This window comes from Brassica oleracea, chromosome C4, assembly GCF_000695525.1.
Source record: "Brassica oleracea var. oleracea cultivar TO1000 chromosome C4, BOL, whole genome shotgun sequence".
NCBI classification, from domain to species: domain Eukaryota; kingdom Viridiplantae; phylum Streptophyta; class Magnoliopsida; order Brassicales; family Brassicaceae; genus Brassica; species Brassica oleracea.
Genome location: NC_027751.1, coordinates 23,687,468 through 23,705,619, shown reverse-complemented (window position 1 = coordinate 23,705,619; position 18,152 = coordinate 23,687,468). Strand labels below are relative to the sequence as shown.

Sequence of the window (18,152 nt, the reverse complement as noted above, 5' to 3'; positions counted from 1 at the left end):
AACTAGAAAATAATAAATAAACCTAGGAAAAAAATAAAAAAAATAAGGTGGTTGTCCGTGAATTCGTGGATATAAATATTGTAAAAATATATATTATGTAATATCATAAATTTTGAATAATAATTAGAAACATAAAAATATATAATTTTAGCTTCAATTAATTTGAAAATTGGTCGTAAAATTTCTATAAATTTGATGTAAAAATAAATGATGAATATTTAGTAATAACAAATGCTTGTGGAATTATGTATGTATATTCTTCGGTCTCTTCTTATTTTTCTCGTTATCATTTCTTTTTTCTATTAAAATTTTTCTAATATTTTTCTAATTTTTTACCTTTTTGCCAAATATTTATTTCTCTATCAAAATAGTAATACAAAATATACAATCAATGAACTAAAAATCCATTTTAGAATTCTTTTCAATCATAACATTACCTTATTCACTATATTATTTGAATTAAATGCAAAAAAAATTTAAATCAAAGTTTTCATATGTTCCGTTAAATATAATCCTTCCGATTTTCAAAGTCTAATTATTTATAAAGCATATATGGACATTATAAGAGATTATAATTATTATAGACACGACTATATTTTTATATGAATATGAAATCATTATATTGATTTTTATAAAGTGTTTTATATTCATTATTTTAAGTAGTATATAAATATAAAAATAATTGATCATAAATTATTACACTTTCTATATTATTTAAAAATTAGCTACCATTATTTATTATTTGTAATATCATTTAGGATATTTGTCAAGTGATAGTAATTAGTTTTAGGTTTACTTTTATTTTAGATTTAATTAAAATAATTAAAAATTCTTAAAAGCCTCACTCATTATATTATGTAGTTTATAAATATATAAAAGAATTGATAAAACATTAAACATTATATCAGTTCAACAATTACTTACCATAAATCATTATTTTAAATATAATTCAGATTGTTTGGCAAGTAACATTAATTGGCTCTAGATTTTTTTTTATTTTAAATCTAAACTAAAATAAATAAAATTAAAAATTATCGATCAATCAAATTATAACAATTTTCTTAAGACTTATACCCGGATCGGGGTCCACGAGTGTTAAGTTAGGACCTAATGTTAAACCCCTTTTGGCGCATTTTTGGAAACTAAAATGTTCTCCGAAACTAAGACATTTTGTATGGCAAATTTTATCTGGGACACTACCAGTATCCAAAAATCTGAAGGCTCGTGGTATAGAGTGTGATATCCGGTGTGGTATTTGTGGGGTAGAAGAGGAATCCATCTATCACGTTATTTTTGAATGTCCACCAGCACTTCAAACATGGGCTTTATCTCGAATCCCTTCCCCTCCCGGAATCTTTCCATCTTCCTCCGTTTTTACTAGTCTGGATCATCTTTTTTGGAGACTTCCAACGGATGTTGATTCGGAGTATTTTCCATGGATTATGTGGTATATATGGAAAAATAGGAATGACAAAATTCATAATAATAGGACTGTAAGTCCTCAAGAAATTTTGCGCAGAGCGGATGTTGAAGGATCACTTTAGGCTGAAGCCCAACCCTTGGTACAAGAGAATCAGAGGTTTCCACCGACAGATGGAAGTTGGCAGACATTGGGGTCCTCTCGAGTTTGCTACATTTATGGGGCGTGGAGAGAACATGATGCTTTTACAGGCCAGGGCTGGTATTGCCAAAAGATAAACTCAGAGGACGTAATGATGGGCGCAATGAACCTTCGACGTAGCCTATCACCTTTACATGCTGAATGTGAAGCTCTGATTTGGGCAATGGAGTGCATGAAGACCCTGCAGTTCTCAGATGTAGTATTTGTGACGGATTGTTCTCAATTGGTGAAGATGGTGTCCTCACCTGAAGAATGGCCGGCGTTCGCTACACACATGGAAGAATTCTGCCGAAGTAAGACTTTCTTCCCCAACTTCACGATCAGATATATCTCAAGGGCACAAAACACAATGGCGGACAAGCTTGCACGTGGTGCGAGGAGTTCTCCTTCAGCTATGCTATATGTCGATTCTTTACCTCCGGTTTGGCTATCTGAACCGGTGACCCCATAGGCTTCTAGTCTATCATGATGTCAAAAAAAAAATAAAACTTCACAAATGATCGATATGTAAACAAAAGTCAATTAAGTGACTTCTCATTTAATATATAGGAAAATTTTATAGAAATGTTTTATAAATTAATTTAAATAATTTTAAATTAAGATAAAATAATTTTATAAGCCATGATAGATAATTTTATAAATGTTTTAATTTTTATAAATGACTTATAAGAAATATATGAACATTATAAGATATTAATAATTATTATAATTCTGTATATACAAATATAATATTTTATATAAGAATATAAAATTAGTATATCGATTTTTATAAATGTGTTCTACTAATTATTTTATGTAGTATATAAATATAAAAATAATTAATCAAACATTATTACACTTTCTATAATTTTGACAATTAGTTATCATAAATTATTATTTGTAATATCAACTATTTAGTAAATGATATTAATTAGTTCTTCGGTTACTTTTTATTGTAGATTTAATTAAAATTGAGTAGGTTTTAACCAATTAAATTATAGCATTTTTTAAAACTCTCTCGCATCTAAACAAAAGAGGATACCCAAAAGGTCAAAGGGTAATTTAGGTATTTACATTGCATCTTCTGCCCTTTCTTTTTTACATTCCAAAGTCTGTTTGGACTTTGAAGGAGATTATTTGTTTTCTCTCTCTCTCTCTCTCTCTCTCTCTCTCTCCCTTTTGTTGTCTGCCGTTTCCTTGGGGGAGGAGAACAAACGTCGACTTAGCCTCCGATTTCGAAAAAAACAGTAAGCAAATTTGACTACATTGCTCTCAATTTTCAATCTTCTTCTGCTTTCTTTCTCTTCCTTTTGCTCTTTACGATTCTCTTTGTTGATCACTCTCGAGAGAATTTAACTTGTTTGGTTTTGTTTCTTTTGATCGATTTTCATATGTGAAATCTAATTTCTTTTACGAAGCCTTGAAAGATTTTCGATGATAGTGTGGGATTCAGCTTGTTTCGCTTATGCATGTTGTTTCGTTTCGAGATCGTCTAATGTTTTGCAAAGTTTAGAGTGAGCCTTTCTTGAAAATGGGTTTTTGTCTTCCCTTGGTTTTCTCAAGACTCGATTTTAGCTCTGTTTTTTACTAAGAATGAAAATTTCAGTGTCAATGTGTGGTTAAAGCTAAAACCTTTTGGTATGTGTGTGTACTTGTTTGAAATAGATTCTCCTTTTACTGGGCTTTGTAGTAGATTACTCAGTTAATCTTTTTGTGTGCTCCAAAAGTTTGTAGACTTTCGATAATGTGTGTTTTCAAAGTTTGAACCTCTTTCTTTTCTGTGTCTTGTACGAACAAAAGAAAGTTTTTTTTTCCAGGGTTGAGGAGAGAGAGAGAGTAGATATCCTTTGTGGGTTCATCATGCTAGATTCGATATGTGATCCAATACTAAATCTCCATTTTAAAAAAAAAATATCAATCTGGTTTTTGATAGGCCAGTGGGAGAGACATACTTTGCTCACAGTTTTTTGTCCATACCAACCAATACTTGTCTGTTTCTCTGTGGTCTATCTTAATCAGCGAGAGAGTTGTTTGGTTCTGTGTAATTTGTGAACTGTTAAAAGATTGTTTTGTTTTTGTTCATCTTCTGCACATTGGATAAGTCACTAGTGATTAAATTTGATCACTAGAAGTTGCTGATAAAACAATTTTCCTTACTGATGAATAATCTTGTTGTAGGTACTTCTGCAACATGGAAGAAGAATGCGAGGAGCTTCAGGTGCCCATGGGGACTCTAAAGTCCATAAGGTTTAGCATTTCGAATAACAAAGACCGAGTAAGTGCTACCCTGAATACTCAAAATAACCTATAGTTACATGTTTTGTTAGTGAGTAGAATAGATTAAGCAAAACTTTAATAATGTAAATGGTATCTTTATATTATAGAAAAACATGGCTGTCATGGATGTTGAAGCTGCAAATCAGGTTACTGATTCCCGGTTAGGGCTCCCCAATCCAGATTCTATATGCAGATCATGTGGCAGCAAAGATAGAAAAGTTTGCGAAGGTATTAATGAATCCAGTTTTGGTGATATTATTTGCATATCATGTTGCAGTTTATTTATGATTGTTGTTGTTTCTGTTTAGGGCATTTTGGGGTTATTAACCTCAAGTACCCAGTAATCAACCCTTATTTCCTTAAGGAGATAGCTACACTATTGAACAAGATCTGCCCTGGATGTAAATACATGCGGAAAAAACAGTCTCAGGTTCAAGAGATTTATTACAAACCCTTTTATGTCAGGGTTGTGTTAACGATGTCTGACTAATATTGCCTTTTGCTTGGTACAGAGTACTGAAGACTGGCCTGAGAGATGTAGATATTGCACTGTAAGAAGAAGAATCTTGAGCGTAACTAACTTTCTCCTTATATGTTGTCTTCTTACAGTTTTTTTTTTTTTTTTTCTTTTTGAAACTTTCAGTCAAATACAGGTTACCCTCTGATGAAGTTTCGGGTAACGACGAAAGAAGTGTTTAGGAGATCCGGAATTGTCTGTGAAGTGAGTGACGACAATCTGTTCAAACTCAGTAAACGGGGACTATCATCACTACCTCCAGATTATTGGGAGTTTCTGCCTAAAGACTCTAACATCGACGAAAGCTGTTTGAAACCAAGCAGGCGGATTCTAACTCATGCACAGGTATACAAGAGTTGCATGTTAAAATATATCCATATCCTCATTTGTTTGTTTGTTTTGGTCTGAATAAACTTTTCACTTTCTTTTTATTCTGGCAGGTTTATGCATTGTTGTGTGGGATTGATGAGAGACTCATCAGGAAGGATATTCCCATGTTTGACTCTCTTCCTCTGACATCTTTTCCAGTTACGCCAAACGGTCATCGTGTATCCGAAATGGTCAATCAGTTCACCGGGGCTCGACTAGTTTTTGTAAGTAGATGAATCTTGAATTGTTTTCTTTTTGATGTAACATGTCTCCTCATATGTACTATGGTTTTTTTTTTTTTTTTTTTTAATTACGATTAGGATGAACGGACTCGTATCTACAAGAAACTAGTTGGCTTTGAAGGAAATGGTCTTGAGCTGAGTGCTCGTGTGATCGAATGCATGCAGTATTCAAGAGTAAGCAGTGGTTTATAATAGACTAAGCTTCTTGTAATCCTCTGTTCATTCTTGTTTTTTGTGGCTCAGCTCTTTTCAGAAAACATGTCACCGAGTCAAGAATCTGCAAACCCTTACCAGAAGAAGTCAGACACTCCCAAACTGTGCGGTCTAAGATTCATGAAAGATGTGCTGCTTGGTAAAAGAAGCGACCATACGTTCAGGACAGTAGTTGTGGGCGACCCTTCTCTCAAGCTTAACGAGATCGGTATACCTCGGAGGATCGCTGAGAGGCTTCAAGTATCAGAGAATCTCAACGACTGGAACAGAGAACGCCTCGTCACTTCCTGTTTCCACAAGCTCCTCGAGAGAGGAGAGACTCACGTGAGAAGAGGAGGTAGCTTAGTAGCTATCCGCGTCATCGACGATCTCCAAACAGGAGACAGCATTTTGCGGACGTTGAAAGATGGAGACACTGTGTTGATGAACAGACCGCCTTCGATTCATCAGCACTCGCTTATCGCAATGTCTGTCAAAGTCCTCCCTACTACTTCCGTTGTCTCCCTGAACCCTATCTGCTGTTTGCCCTTTCGCGGCGACTTCGATGGAGATTGTTTTCACGGGTACGTTCCACAGTCGATCCAAGCCAAGGTTGAGCTCGACGAGCTTGTGGCTTTGGACAAGCAGCTTGTTAATAGACAGAATGGTCGTAACTTGCTTTCGTTAGGACAGGACAGCTTGACAGCGGCTTATCTTGTTAACGTCGAGACAAACTGTTTTCTGAACCGAGCTCAGATGCAGCAGCTTCAGATGTACTGTCCCTTTGAGCTTCCTCCGCCTGCGATTATCAAAGCTTCGAGTAGTGAGCCGCAATGGACGGGGATGCAGATCTTTGGGATGCTTCTGCCGCCAGGGTTTGAGTATACTTGCCCTCTGAACGATGTGGTTGTAAGCAGCGGAGAGCTTTTGTCTTCCTCTGATGGGTCTGCTTGGTTACGTGACGGCGAAGGAAACTTCATCCAGGGTTTGCTGAAGGAACATAAAGAGAAAGTGCTTGACATCATGTACTCCACTCAAGAAATGTTCTCTCAGGAGTTGCAGATGAGAGGACTGAGTGTTTCTTTAACGGATCTGTACTTGGCCTCTGATCCGGAGTCTCGGAGAAACTTGACAGAGGAGATTAGTTACGGATTGCAAGAAGCTGAACAAGTCTGCAACAAGCAGCAGCTTATGGTCGAGTCACGTAGAGACTTCCTCGCGGGTAATGTAGAAGATTTGTCTGCAGATTTTGACCGGTTCTGCTACGAGAGACAGAGATCAGCGACCTTAAGCAAACTTGCGGTTAGTGCATTCAAAGATGCTTACAGAGACGTCCAATCTCTGGCGTATAGGTACGGAGACCACTCTAATTCGTTTCTCATCATGTCCAAAGCTGGTAGCAAAGGGAACATAGGGAAGCTTGCTCAGCACAGTATGTGCGTTGGTCTACAAAACTCTTCAGTCGCGTTGTCCTTCGGGTTCCCACGGAAGCTGACTTGCGCCTCATGGAACGATCCGAACAGTCCGCTTCGCGGGGCAAAGAGAGAAGACCAAACCGGTCATGAGTCGTTTGTCCCGTTCGGTGTCATTGAGAACTCGTTTCTAACGGGTCTGAATCCGTTGGAGTCTTTTGTTCATTCAGTGACGAGCCGGGACAGCTCATTCAGCGGTAACGCTGATATCCCGGGGGCGCTTAACAGGAAACTGATGTTCTTTATGAGGGACATATACGCTGCTTACGACGGGACGGTGAGAAACTCATTCGGGAACCATTTGGTTCAGTTTCGTTATGAGACTGATGATGCAGAAGAAGACATGGCCGGTGAAGCAGTTGGATCACTTTCTGCTTGTGCTCTCACCGAGGCTGCTTACAGCGCGCTTGATCAGCCCATTAGCCTTCTTGAAACTTCGCCTCTTCTGAATCTTAAGGTTCTCTCTTATTACTCTTCTCCTTTGACGTTTTTTATATAACATATTAACACTTCGTGTAATTCTTCTTGTGCAGAATGTGTTAGAGTGTGGGTCGAAGAAAGGTCTAAAAGAACAGACGATGTCTTTGTATTTGTCTGAAACGCTTTCTAAGAAAAAGCACGGGTTCGAATACGGTGCACTGGACATCAAGAGCCACTTGGAGAAGCTCAGTTTCTCAGAGATTGTTTCAACGTCTATGATAATGTTGGTAACTTGAACTGTCTTTTCTTTCAATGGCTTCTCCTAACAAATGTTTATCTTTGGTTAATAGATTCTCTCCGAGGACAAACACAAAGATGCCTATGAGCTCGTGGGTTTGCCATTTTCACATCTCCAAGGTTCAAAACTCATACTGATACAAAACCACATACATGGAATAATTTTCTAATGTATGTTCCGTTTTTGTAAATGTGCAGAAAGTACTGAAGCAGAAACAACTGGATGTCGGATCTGTTGTCTCTTCATTAAACAAGCAGTACGCAAACAGGAAGAAAGAGCTGAAGCTTGATGTAATTGATTTAGAGATACAAAGCACGTAAGATACATCCTCAAAAATATTGGCATTTTTATGTCTGTCTATATCAATACTAATCTGTTATATATTTATGTGTTGTTGATTAGAAACCACTGTTCTTGGGATGATAAATCAATGGAAGATGATAGATTCTGCATCACAGTTACTGTTCTTGAAACCTCCACACACGGTTCTTTGGAACTTGATGCTATTCGACTTGTCTTGATCCCTTTTCTTCTTGACTCTCCTGTCAAAGGTAAAAAAACCCGGACAGTTCTTGTTTTGTTCAGTATTACCGTTCTAACGAGTTGTGTCATATGATGTTTCTTGCAGGCTACCGAGAGATTAAAAAGGTGGAGATCTTATGGGTTGACAGACCAAAAGCGCCGATAAGGAACAAGAAACATATGGGGGGTGAGCTTTTCGTGAAGGTTACAATGCATGGAGTTCGTGGCAAAAAGAACATCTGGAGCGCTCTTCTTGAAACCTGTCTTCCCATTATGGATATGATCGATTGGACAAGAAGCCATCCTGATAATATCCGACAATGCTGCTCGGTTTATGGAATAGACGCTGGACGTAGCATCTTCCTAGCGGTTAGTTTCTTGTATACAGTTTGTGGACTCTTGCAGCTTCTAAAGTTTTAAGACTTTTTCTTTGGTGATGGTTGCAGGATTTGGAGTCTGCTGTGTCTGATACTGGTAAAGGGATGCTTCGAGAACATCTGCTTCTTGTAGCGGATTGTCTCTCCGTTACCGGGGAGTTTGTGGCATTAAACCCCAAAGGTTGGAGTAAACAAAGACAGGCTGAGTCCACTCCTGCACCTTTTACTCAAGCTTGCTTCTCGGTATGTAAACTAAACTCTACCAACTTCTTTTTCCGGTTGTGACATTGGTTTAAATATCTACAGAGCCCAAGTCAATGCTTTCTCAAAGCTGCTAAGGAAGGTGTTACAGACGAGCTTCAAGGATCTATCGACGCATTAGCTTGGGGGAAAGTTCCTTCTTTCGGGACTGGAGATCAGTTCGAAATCATCATCTCCCCAAAGGTATTAACTTCTTCTTTAACATTATGTTTAATCACCGACTTCTTGTAATGGTTTTTAATTAGTGTATTCATGCGTTGATTAGGATCATGGGTTTAGTAGTACACCAGTAGACGTGTATGACTTTCTGAGTAGTACAGCAACGCTTCCAAAGAGAAAGGCAAGCTCCTTGCCCAAATCAGACAAGTTCACGCTCCAGCCGTTCCCCTTGCTCGATACAGCTCTGTCCAAGGCAGTGAAGACACTAGATGGGAAAGGACTCACAAGGTCGCAGCTCAGAATGATCTTTACATGGGACGACATTGAAAAGCTTTCCCGGTCACTGAAACGTATCCTCTACAAGTAAGGAAACAAAATAGTCTTTTCTTGCTTTCAAACCTTTTGACATTTATGTAACAGATTCTTTTTGTTAGTTACGAGATCGATGCTACGTTGAATGAGAGGGATGAAAGACTTTTGATGATGGCTCTTCTCTTTCACCCCCACAGAGATGAGAAGATAGGACCAGGCTTCCAAGGAATCAAGGTAAATCCTAAGAAAAACTCTTTATATGTTTCTTGAAAAAACATTAAAAGATTCTGACCTGGTTTTGTCTTACAGGTGGCTAATTCTAAGCATGGGAATGCTCGTTGCTTTGAGGTGGTGAGAACAGACGGAACAACAGAAGATTTCTCTTACCACAAGTGTGTGTTGGGAGCAACAGAGATCATTGCACCTAAGAGGGTAAACTTCTACAAGGCCAAGTACCTTAGAAACGGTACGGTGCAGGCCGGTACTATCTAGAAACAAACTCCAAAAACAAACTATCGTCTGTTGATATAGTATGGAACAATGTAGGATGGTGTGTGTATTAAGAAGGTGATAGATAGAAAGATAGATTGTCTTTGCTCTAAGCTTCTTTTTGCTCCTTTCACTATGTGATACCTTTGCCTTCAACCTTAAAAGGGCTTAAAGGTTCATTACTTAGTGGAAGCAGCAACGAGAAGCTGGCAAAGCTCGGCTTCTGTTCTGTTTCTGTGTTCGTAAAACTCTTTAATGTACCCGGTTTAACTATGAATGAAATATCCGGTTATGTTTTTTTGTCCTTTCTTTACCCGGTATATTGGTTTTGATGCAATTTATTTTCATTCCTATAACATCTTCTGCTTCTTTTGTGAGAGTTGGAAACTTATTTTGGTTAGCTAAGTGTATTACTCGGTAATGCTCTGTTTTTTTTTCCTGGTTGGTCTCAGTTACCAATTCGGCAGTCTATGAAGAGAAATTATATGTTCAAGTTTTAGGGAGCCAAACCCTATTTATTATAGTTCAAAAATATAATTTATAAGTTATTTGATAAATAAGTATGTTTAGCAAAAAAAATTATTACCCAAATAATTGCACATTTAAACTTTTATCTATATATATTATATAAATAAGATATTAATGAATGTATAAGTGTTACAATCTCACAAAAGCACTCAAGAACACTCGATATCAACACGATATTGATTACTTCTCATACGAATCTCTACACGAGAAACACCTCAAGACCTAAGTCTCCAATGCTAAGCTTTGATCACAAATCCAATGATAAGAGATGTAAGAATGGGAAAACAATTACATATAAAAGTCTAATTGAATCTAATTGAATGTAACCGTCAAAGACTCCAATTGCTCCAGAGTCTTTTTCTTCTTTATTTTCTTATCTCTTCTTTATTTTCTTATCCGTTGGAAGTTCCCGCCTCAACTCCTTGATGTGGCACTTCTTCAGCTTCCAACGCTCTGTTCTTTTGCTTCTTCTTTGAATAGTACACTTGCATAGGTGTATCAGCTAACCAGATTATCCGTTTCATCGTCTTCTTCGACAGATTTCTCACCCATCTCAGTTTCTACACAAGAATCACAATAACAATATGACTAGATTCAATAAACAACAGCTCAGTATAGAATCACAATATCAATAAGAAGTCCTTCTCTTATTATTCAATCACAAAGTTCTAAAATCATAAATCACAAACTCACACACTATGCATCACAATATGCATCACTATATATAGGCCTTAAGATAACTCCTAATCCTAATAGTATTATCACAACTCATAATATCCTAATCCTTAAAGATAAACACAACTTCAAATAAAGAAAAAGGAAACTTTCAACTCAAGCTTATCCAACATTCTCCCCTTTAAGCTTGAACTTGTCTTCACACACATTTTGAACTCCGATGAGTTCTCGCATCTCCTGAAACTTATTTCGCCCAAGCGACTTGGTGAGGATATCAGCCTTTTGCTCACTACCCGGGATGTGTTTTACTTCAACCAACTCTTTCTCGACACACTCTCTTATAAAGTGAAATCTCCTATGAATATGCTTGCTTCGTCCATGGAACACCGGATTCTTTGTTAGTGCAATTGCAGACTTGTTATCAACCTTAATGACCACACGTTTACTTGTCTCTCCGATAGCTTCGCTTAAAATTTCCTGCAACAAAATAGCTTGCTTTGCAGCTTCTGTTGCAGCCATAAACTCCGATTCACATGACGAAAGAGCTACCAACTCTTGCTTTGTCGAGCTCCATGTTATAGGGCTCTCACCAAAGTAAAATATGTGTCCTGTTGTGCCTTTACCATCATCCAAGTCTACATTGCACGAACTATCGTTATAGCCTAACAAACTCGTCCCCTTACTTCGTGAGTAACATAAACCAAGAGAGGTAGTACCTCGAAGGTACATGAGGACTTGTTTCATTGCAGCTCCATGAGTCACCTTTGGATCTTGCATATATCTACTCAAAACCCCAACACTGAACGCTAGATCCGGGCGTGTATGTAATAAGTACCGTAAACATCCAATGTTCCTACGAAACTCCTTTTCATCGACCTTCTTTTCATCAACTCCTTTAGAAAACTGCGCGTTTTGCTCCAAAGGTACGTGAGTTAAGTTGCACGAGCTCATACCGCTTTCCTCAAGGATTCTTCGAGCATATCGGTCCTGCTTGAGTATAATGCCACCGTCATATTTCAGAACTTCTATCCCCAAGTAGTACGTTAACTTCCCAAGATCGCTCATCTCGAACTTAGCTCCCATCTCATTCTTGAACTCAAGTATAGCATGAAGAGAAGATCCAGCAACTAGTAGGTCATCTACATAAACCACTACAATGAGAAGCTCCTTATTTTCTTCTTATCGGTAGAGGGAAGGTTCTTTAGAACATCTCTCGAAGTTTAAGCCTTGCAGGATCTGGTTAAGCTTTATGTTCCATGCTCTCGGTGCTTGCCGTAGACCGTAAAGGGCTTTCTTAAGTTTGTAGACTTTGTGTTCCTCTCCTGTGACCGTGAAACCCTCATGTTGATTCACAAAGACTTCCTCCTTTAGTTCATCGTGGAGAAAGGGGGTCTTGACGTCGAGATGATGTATCTCCCATCCGTGTGAGCCAGCTAAAGCAATGATTAGTCGTATAGTTTCAATACGAGCCACCAGAGCGAACACTTCGTCGTAGTCTACCCCATGCCGTTGAATGTAACCTTTTGCTACCAGTCGTGCTTTGTATTTGCTGATAGTCCCATCAGCATTGCGTTTTATTTTGAAGACCCACTTCAAACCGATTGGCTTTATACCATCCGGTAGTTCAACAAGATCCCATGTATTGTTCTTCTCTATTGAGAAGATCTCGTCCTTGCACGCATCGACCCAAACCTTCATCTTCTTAGCTTCATTATAGTCCCAAGGTTCATCGTTAACAATCATCAACAGTCGCTCTCCATCTAACTCAGCGAGAAGTACATAATCGTCAAGATATGAAGGCTTGGTGGTGATCCTTGTCGAGCGTCTAGGTAATGAGTCTGCTTCGTTTTCATCACTGTCCTCGTTATCTTCATCAAGTTCTTCATCATGACCTCCAACGTTCTCGGTTGCTCCAGGTGAGGGTTCACTTTCGTTTGTGTTCTTGATCAAACGTTTCAGAACAACTTCAAGTTCTCCCGGGTCACCATGCTCGTTCTTACTCCAGTTCCATTCTCTTCCTTCTTCGAACACGACATCTCGACTGACAACAATAAGTTTACTCAATGGATCAAGTAGTCGATACGCTTTTGATCCTGGTTCTGTTCCAAGATGGACCAGAGTTCTGGATCTGTCGTCGAGTTTCCTCCTTCTGGCTCTCTCTGTTCTTGCATGACATACACATCCAAACACTTTAATGTGAGAGAGGTTTGGCTTTCGCAACTTCAGCGCTTCATACAGTGTTTTTCCTTCCAATGACCTAGTTGCGACCCGATTGATCAGATAAGTAGCATGTCTTATTGCTTCGCCCCAGAGATGATTCGGTAGATTCATGTGTTTTAGGATGCTCCTGGCCATCTCCAAGAGCGTTCTGTTGCGTCGTTCTACTACTCCATTTTGCTGTGGAGAGTAAGGTGCAGTCAAGTGTCGTTTAACACCATGTCTCTCGCAAAACTCCTCGAAGTCCCGTCAGATGAACTCATCTCCTCTATTTGTCCGTAGGTTCTTCAGTTTTGTGTGTGTTTCTTGTTCGGCAAGTATCTTGAAGTTTTTGAATTTTTCGAAGGCTTCATTCTTTTCTTTTAGCAGTGCTGTCCACATGTAGCGAGAGAAATCATCAATGAGGACAAAGACATATCGTTTTTGAGCCGGAGTTGGAGGCGAGATAGGTCCACAGAGATCAGCATGTACTAGCTCAAGGAGCTCCTTTGCGCGATATAGTGTTGCTTGTGGGAAGGGTCTCTGTTTTTGTTTTGCCTTTAGACAAGACACGCATGTTTCATTGGTGCGATCAATATCAGGCATACCTTTGACGAGCTCTTTGCTAACCATACGCCTCATTGTCTCCCTGCTGATATGTCCCAGGCGTGCGTGCCATATCGTGCTATCTCCATGGCCTTTTACTTGCAAACATTGACTAAGGTCTACTTGTAAGTTTACCTTATATAAACGGTTTTTTGCTCTCGTACTCTTAACCATCATCTGTCTGTCACGATCGAATAAGGTTAGCTTGTCATCTTTCATACGAACTTCACACCCAACTTCAGTAGCTTGTCCCAAGCTAACGATGTTACTACGCAGCGCTGGTATGTAGTACACGTTTTTTAGTACTTTCTTCTCTCCTCCCCTGATGATGAAACGGACTGAACCTTTTCCCATTATATCTATCCTTGAATCGTCTCCGAACCGTACCTGTCCAGTAATCGAATCGTCCAATTTGTAAAAAAATGAGCGATTGCCACTCATGTGGTTGTTAGCGCCGTTGTCGAGATACCATACGTCCATTGAGTCTGTTTCAGGTTAAAACTTCTTAGGGTTCACCTTATTTTCGTTAAGATAAACTACCTCATTCATCATGAGAGTATCAGCTTCTTCAGTTTCTTCATCTTTCTTCTCGACACTCTCTTGAAGATTTAATAGTTTATCAGGGCAATCTGTGGCGTAGTGCCCAACTTTATCACAATTAAAGCAAGTGATATGAGATGCATCTCCGCCTCCACCTCGTCCTTGGAGATACGCGTCCCTTTGTTGCTTAAACGATCCACGCGCGCGACCTCTTCCTCGCCAACTCGATCGATCACCACGTCCACGACCCCGGTTGTTGTATGTATTGCCATAGTTTTCTTGTTTCGAGTCAGCATACATCAGTTTTCCAGAGTCATCAAGTGCTTCTTCTTCTTCTTCAGTGACTCTTTCTTCATATGCTTTTAATCTCCCGACGATGTCTTCAAAGCTTGTTGAGATAAGATCTAGAACTTGCTCGAGAGAAGCGACAATGTGTATATACTTCTTTCTAGGCAAGCTCTTTAGGAATTTCTTAACAATCTTTGGCTCTTCTATTATCTCTCCTAAGGAGGCAGACTTAGAAGAGATCTCCGAAAGTTTCCCCACGAACTTGTCGATTGTATCTGCATCTTTCATCTTGAGTCGGTCAAATTCTGCCATCAGAGTTTGTAGTCTCTCCTCACGTACCCTTTCAGCTCCTATATGACGTGCTTTCACCGCATCCCAAACAGATTTAGCAGTATCCAATTCTCCGACTTGAAGGATCAAAGCTTCGGGTATGGATTGGAATAGTAACGCGATGGCCATGTTGTTTTTATCTTCTGCTTTGCTTCTCGGGTCGATTGCTTCCCAAACTTTGCTAACTTTTAATGCTATCTTCATCATCATAACCCAAACAGTGTAGTTAGAAGAATTTAGCATTGGAAGTTTAACGGAGGATGCTCCGACATCTTTGCTGCGTACCACAAGTTCGTCTTTCGAATCACTCATAGTATCACTTGATTGCGTATCACGTTGTTTCGGTTTTAGAGTTCTTGTTTGGTTCTGATACCAAATATAGAATCACAATATCAATAAGAAGTCTTTCTCTTATTATTCAATCACAAAGTTCTCAAATCATAAATCACAAACTCACACACTATGCATCACAATATGCATCACTATATATAGGACTTAAGATAGCTCCTAATCCTAATAGTATTATCACAACTCATAATATCCTAATCCTTAAAGATAAACCCAACTTCAAATAAAGAAAAAGGAAACTTTCAACTCAAGCTTATCCAACAATCAGTACTCTCTGATCCAAATTTTTATAGACAGAGGATACCTTTACTTGTTTCCGGAAGAGTATCATCATCTAGTTTTTTTCTCGGTGAAGATTCAGTAGCAACAACTTCAACCTCAACATTTCCACTTAACTCGCGACTCCCATCAACATCAAATTCTGAAGCAGAAGATTGATTAAGATCATCAACCTTTGGTTTTTTTCAACTCTTCTCTCCATCGGAAAGTTCCAGTTCCTTCGTCTTTGTTGTCTTCTCAACTACTCCAGCTTCCAGAGCGTATCCATCTAAAAAATGACCGATGCCGTTGAAAACCATACCCAGGAGCATCGAATCTGGCAAGTGATAATCTAAAAGGAGACCCAATGTATTCTGACGATTAACCTAAATTAGGCCAAGAAAGAAAACCAGAACTTAGCTAAAAGACATTCATGGCTGAAGCAAGAGCAGTAATAAAACACTGATGTTACCTTAACCGCAGATATATCAATTTCTCCAAGTTGGGGAAAACACTGATGATGCTCCTTGCATAGTTTCACTATATGGTGAAACCAGAATCATCAGATCCATCGAATGGAGTATGTAGAGATTGAAGTGAAATACACTTTTACCTTTGAAATCGGAAATGGTTTCACGGTCGTGAAGGAGAACCAGGAGATGAGTGTCTAGGCTGGTCTCTACGTACACGCAGTTAGTCTCCCGCGTGTGAGATTCAGCCATTGCCGAGGTTTGATTTGGCGGGGGAAGAAGATGAACAGGTTGAATGTCGTTTAGACTAAGAAGTCGCTTGGTTACTCTCGAAGTCAGACATTTATATAATGGGTAATTAATCTCCATTAAATTTATTTTTAACGTGTTCCAAAAAAAAAAAATTCAAAACATTTTTTTTTGGTACTCTTAATTACGTAAAAAAAAGAGGTAATAAATTATTCAACCATCTCTATGCTATTACTAAATGGAGAACAATAGAAAATGATTATGTTTTATCATGTTCAACTTCTTTTAAAATATTTACTAGTTGACTTTCCCGTGTTCATGCACAAATTATAGATATTTATAAAGTAAATATATTATAATAATTGATTGATATTTACATTTAATTTTAAGTTACTTTAAAATTTGTATGTATAACTTAAATTAATAATTTTATATTATATTAATTAGACATATGATTTTAGATATGCTATATCTAGTCGGTTTTGTTATTTTTATAATCGATTTAGTTATCATTTGGATATATTGATTTTCATCTATTTCTCTAAATTCAACTACAATATTTTTTATTTTAAATAAATTAAAATTTTGATTAATTTTCTTATTTGTATTTATGTTTGTTGTTGTCTTAGATATGTAAATATATTTTAGTAAGATTATGTATAACTTAAGATTATTGTGCTTAGAATGAAGTGAAAAATAAACTAAGTTCCAAATTACATATATTAATATAATGATAATATTCTAAAAGTCTCATGCATATATATAAATGAGTATTGAAACTAGTATTGATTGCTGTCCACGGAAGCAGGAACGAGTATTGATTGGACTCTCTTGAATGATATGCAGTGACAGAAAGAGAAGAAAACAGTAGAGTGGTCGAGGAAGGTCTTCGAATAGATGGAGTAACTGTTGATTCATACCTTAACAGATGCAGTAAGAAGACGGTATGCATCACCAAAAGAGTTTGCAGGTCAGCGAGAATCTTCCGCAGATTCTTCGCTTTCCTCGCAATCATCTTCGGGGCTGTTTGTTTCACCATTTGCATTCTCCATCCAAATGATTCATTTGTATGATCTATTCAAATGATACATTCAGATTTTTGTGATTGTTTGTTTATCCATCCACATAGCTCATCTAGATGAATCATCTAAATGAATCTTATGTTTGTTTCTTTATTTTCATTTCCATTCAAATAAGTTTAGTAAAGAAATTACCAAAATATCCTTGTGTTGATTTAATCATATGTTTAATATTAATTTTAACTATATTACATTTAATTATTTAGTTTAATATATTTACATTAGAATTATTTCAAAATTAACGAGTTTTCTTTTTGCGGTTTGGGCGAGAAAACAAGTTTTATTGGTTTTAGCGAGAAAACACATTTTTTATGTTTTGGCGGAAAATAAGATTTTTCGGTTCTGGCGGGAAAGCGATATTTTTCGGTTTTGGCGGGAAAATACAAATTTTTGGTTTTGGCGAGAAAACAAGTTTTTGCGGTTTTGGTCGGAAAACACGTTTTCGCGAGAAAACATGTTTTTGCGGTTTTGGAGGGAACCACATTTTTGCGATTTTGGCGGGAAAACGCATTTTTGTGGTTTTGTCGGGAAAACACGGTTTTGGCGGGAAAACGCATTTTTTTGCGTTTTTGGAGGAAAACACATTTTTGCGATTTTGGCGGGAAAACATGCTATTGCGGTTTTGGCGGGAAAACGCGTTTTTTGCGGTTTTGGCAGGAAAACACGTTTTTGCGGTTTTGGCGAGAAAACACGTTTTTGCGGTTTAGGCGGGAAAACGCGTTTTTGCGGTTTTTGCGGAAAAACGCGTTTTTGCGATTTTGGCGAGAAAACACATTTTTACGGTTTTGGCGGGAAAACGCGTTTTTGCGGTTTTGGCGGGAAAACGCATTTTTGACCATTTTTTAGTTAAGAACAAGTTGGTGGTTTTGACGGGAAAACGCGTTTTTGCGATTTAGGCGGAAAACACATTTTTTGCGGAAAACGAGTTTTGCGGTTTTGGCGGGAAAACGCGTTTTGCGGTTTTGGCGGGAAAACGCGTTTTGCGGTTTTGGCGGGAAAACATGTTTTTGGTGGGAACACATTTTTATGGATTTCGCGGGAAAACGAGATTTTTCGGTTTTGGCGGGAAAATACAAAT

General features: G+C 38.0%; 3 protein-coding genes across 4 annotated transcripts; 2 read left to right on the top strand and 1 right to left on the bottom strand.

The window, feature by feature from the left end:
* Positions 1-1,715: 1,715 nt before the first annotated feature.
* On the top strand, positions 1,716-2,072 carry LOC106338430. The gene has a single exon (XM_013777410.1). It carries the CDS (start codon positions 1,716-1,718, stop codon positions 2,070-2,072), a length of 357 nt encoding a protein of 118 aa, XP_013632864.1.
* A 697-nt stretch (positions 2,073-2,769) lies between these two features.
* On the top strand, positions 2,770-9,775 carry LOC106342859 (DNA-directed RNA polymerase IV subunit 1-like). The gene is made up of 19 exons (XM_013781902.1): positions 2,770-2,847; positions 3,779-3,875; positions 3,985-4,105; positions 4,186-4,307; positions 4,390-4,428; positions 4,521-4,739; positions 4,835-4,987; positions 5,084-5,179; positions 5,249-7,126; positions 7,203-7,372; positions 7,440-7,506; positions 7,585-7,703; positions 7,790-7,938; positions 8,016-8,278; positions 8,356-8,529; positions 8,593-8,730; positions 8,813-9,069; positions 9,141-9,252; positions 9,328-9,775. The coding sequence occupies exons 2-19, from the start codon at positions 3,792-3,794 to the stop codon at positions 9,508-9,510; spliced, it is 4,344 nt and encodes a 1,447-aa protein (XP_013637356.1). The 5' UTR covers positions 2,770-2,847; positions 3,779-3,791; the 3' UTR covers positions 9,511-9,775.
* Positions 9,776-10,420: 645 nt separating this feature from the next.
* On the bottom strand, positions 10,421-16,059 carry LOC106340556. Of its 2 annotated transcripts, XR_001269439.1 has the most exons (4): positions 15,890-16,059; positions 15,749-15,816; positions 15,323-15,662; positions 10,421-10,595 (listed from the first exon to the last, which is right to left on the bottom strand). XR_001269439.1 is itself a non-coding variant. In XM_013779417.1 (3 exons), exons 1-3 carry the CDS (start codon positions 15,996-15,998, stop codon positions 15,483-15,485), a joined length of 357 nt encoding a protein of 118 aa, XP_013634871.1. In that variant the 5' UTR covers positions 15,999-16,059; the 3' UTR covers positions 15,063-15,482. The 2 variants fall into 2 exon arrangements, 1 of the variants encoding a protein (XP_013634871.1); XM_013779417.1 differs by lacking the exon at positions 10,421-10,595 and having other exon boundaries at positions 15,063-15,662.
* Positions 16,060-18,152: the final 2,093 nt, after the last annotated feature.

Coding starts and splice junctions, on each gene's coding strand:
- LOC106338430 (XM_013777410.1), top strand. CDS start 1,716: ATGGGCGCAATGAACCTTCGACGTAGCCTATCACCTTTACATGCTGAA.
- LOC106340556 (XM_013779417.1), bottom strand. CDS start 15,998: ATGGCTGAATCTCACACGCGGGAGACTAACTGCGTGTACGTAGAGACC. Junction 15,817..15,889: donor AACCATTTCCGATTTCAAAG/GTAAAAGTGTAT, acceptor TTCACCATATAG/TGAAACTATGCAAGGAGCAT. Junction 15,663..15,748: donor TTGATATATCTGCGGTTAAG/GTAACATCAGTG, acceptor GGCCTAATTTAG/GTTAATCGTCAGAATACATT.
- LOC106342859 (XM_013781902.1), top strand. CDS start 3,792: ATGGAAGAAGAATGCGAGGAGCTTCAGGTGCCCATGGGGACTCTAAAG. Junction 4,740..4,834: donor GGATTCTAACTCATGCACAG/GTATACAAGAGT, acceptor TTATTCTGGCAG/GTTTATGCATTGTTGTGTGG. Junction 8,530..8,592: donor TTACTCAAGCTTGCTTCTCG/GTATGTAAACTA, acceptor AAATATCTACAG/AGCCCAAGTCAATGCTTTCT.